We start from the raw sequence: 2,008 nt of genomic DNA on the forward strand, positions 1-2,008 counted from the left end.
TATTTGAGAGATATGCGACGCAAAGAAATAGTAAAAAATATCCTTTATCTGTTATATTTACACTTTCATAACTGTATAAATCATCAACATTATTAAATAATATACAATTTATATATTCACTACCGGAGTTCATATCACATATAACGTTACTCCACCGTGATGTTTTTCAGTTTGTATTTGCGTAATTTCCCAATGATCAAATTCGCATTGATACCGTGGCGCACAACCGTAAAACAACCCGGTTTCGATATGTCCACCACAGTGGAACCGACTCGGCGCTGGTCAATCTGCTTTCTACAGTTATTAGAGTCATGGAAAATGCCGTCGACTTCCGACCATAACGCGCGAAACTCATATGGATTCAGACTGCTCGGCTCGCTGCTGACGTTAGCACTAGTGAGTGCGAGTGGACCAGCTATCTGGGCAACGCTGCGTATGAACTTGTTATCGGGCACGCGGATGCCCACGGTGTCAACGCCCGGGTTTAAAGCCCGGTTCAGGGCAGGCGTGCGTCGCAAGCATATCGTATAAGGTCCAGGAAGTAGCTGTTCCAGCATATTGGCTGGTATGTCATCCAAGATACCCCACGTACCTACCTCCTTGACATTGCTCAAACAGATTGCCAGCGGTTTTCCCTCGTCTCGTCGCTTGATCTCGTACAGCCGCTGAATGGCACATGTGTCTGTAGCCAAACAAGCCAAACCGTACACCGTGTCCGTCGGCAACGCGATCACCTTGCCCTGCCGCAGCATCTCTGCCGCCATCGCGATGCTTCGATCGCCGCCACAGAAGAAGTGTTTCTCATCTGATTGAAGCATCTTCATTTCTTCTTTCGCCTTATTCATTATAACTTTCATGGGACCCATTGAACTTGGACTCATAATACATCGAATACTTGCAGAACTCCAAACCTGTAATAGAAAAGAAAATCATCGGAACTTGTGTGTACTGATAAGTTTGTGTAATTTATAGATACATGCCTGGTCACTGGAACATTTACTTTACCTGCAAGCTTAGTCGACTCGCCACTTGTAACTGCATGAGCAGCATGTGTAAAAAAGTGACATAGGCTCGTCAGCGGACCGTGTCTGTCTTTGTTCAAAGAAAGCACGTGGATGCGAGCACTTAGGACAACGTTCCTCTGTCGCCTGCTGGCCCAACAATGCAGACTTGGAATCGAGAATGTCACTGAGCTTCTTGCCTACGAAGTAAGTGCGTGACCTCAGACCCTGAGCACAATAGAGGAATTGTTAAATATTAGAAATAAAAATTTATTAGATATTAGAAATACTAGAAATAGAACTTAAAATTTTGATGAATCATTTTCTTCGATGAATATTAAATATAACAAACAATGAAGGAACATAAGATATTAGAAACAGAAATTTAAATTTCAGAACCAGTTTTAATGAATATTAATAAATGTTTTGTCATGACACATTCATGCTTTATATCCGTTGAATGATCATTGAGAAAATTGATTCTAAAATTCTAATTCCTATTTCTAACATCTAATATTTTTCCATTGAACGCGAAGCCTTACCTCTTTACGTATTTGATAGATGTATGGACACGTGGGACATGCAAGTCGATTTCGAGTAAACGTATCTTCTCGGAATCTGAGAAGATTAGCGCAATATGGACAAAATCGTAGCACCATTCTCCGTCCCCAGACACCGCGTATATCCTACCGTTGAAATCTTTCTTCTCTTTTTCCTTTCTTTAATAAAATAATAAAATTCTCGAATCCCTTGGTTGAAAAAAGGGTTCATCCAGGTTCATCTGCTATTGTGCTGCACCGTCTGCACCCAATCTCAGTGAGTGCACTCACTGAGCAGCTAAGTAATAATTGAAGATGATTGGTTGGATTCAAAAGTAAGAACCAATCATCTTAATTGCTAATTGTCCGATTTATCAAATTTGATTGGCTATCGTGTTAATTTTCACCGCGGGAAACATTACTGCGTCGCGTGTGCAGGAGCTATTTCTAGTTTTTGTTTATGATCAA

At 41.1% G+C, this 2,008-nt stretch overlaps 1 protein-coding gene across 2 annotated transcripts; it reads right to left on the reverse strand.

The window, feature by feature from the left end:
- Positions 1 to 37: 37 nt before the first annotated feature.
- On the reverse strand, positions 38 to 1,830 carry LOC105208142 (yrdC domain-containing protein, mitochondrial). Of its 2 annotated transcripts, none has more exons than XM_011177910.3 (3): positions 1,544 to 1,830; positions 1,006 to 1,229; positions 38 to 911 (listed from the first exon to the last, which is right to left on the reverse strand). In XM_011177910.3, the coding sequence occupies exons 2-3, from the start codon at positions 1,048 to 1,050 to the stop codon at positions 147 to 149; spliced, it is 810 nt and encodes a 269-aa protein (XP_011176212.1). In that variant the 5' UTR covers positions 1,051 to 1,229; positions 1,544 to 1,830; the 3' UTR covers positions 38 to 146. The 2 variants fall into 2 exon arrangements, with proteins under 2 accessions (XP_011176212.1, XP_039312558.1); XM_039456624.1 differs by having other exon boundaries at positions 1,006 to 1,201; positions 1,544 to 1,682.
- Between the last annotated feature and the right edge of the window lie 178 nt (positions 1,831 to 2,008).

Source organism: Solenopsis invicta, chromosome 13 (assembly GCF_016802725.1).
Source record: "Solenopsis invicta isolate M01_SB chromosome 13, UNIL_Sinv_3.0, whole genome shotgun sequence".
In the NCBI taxonomy this organism is placed as follows: Eukaryota; Metazoa; Arthropoda; class Insecta; order Hymenoptera; family Formicidae; genus Solenopsis; species Solenopsis invicta.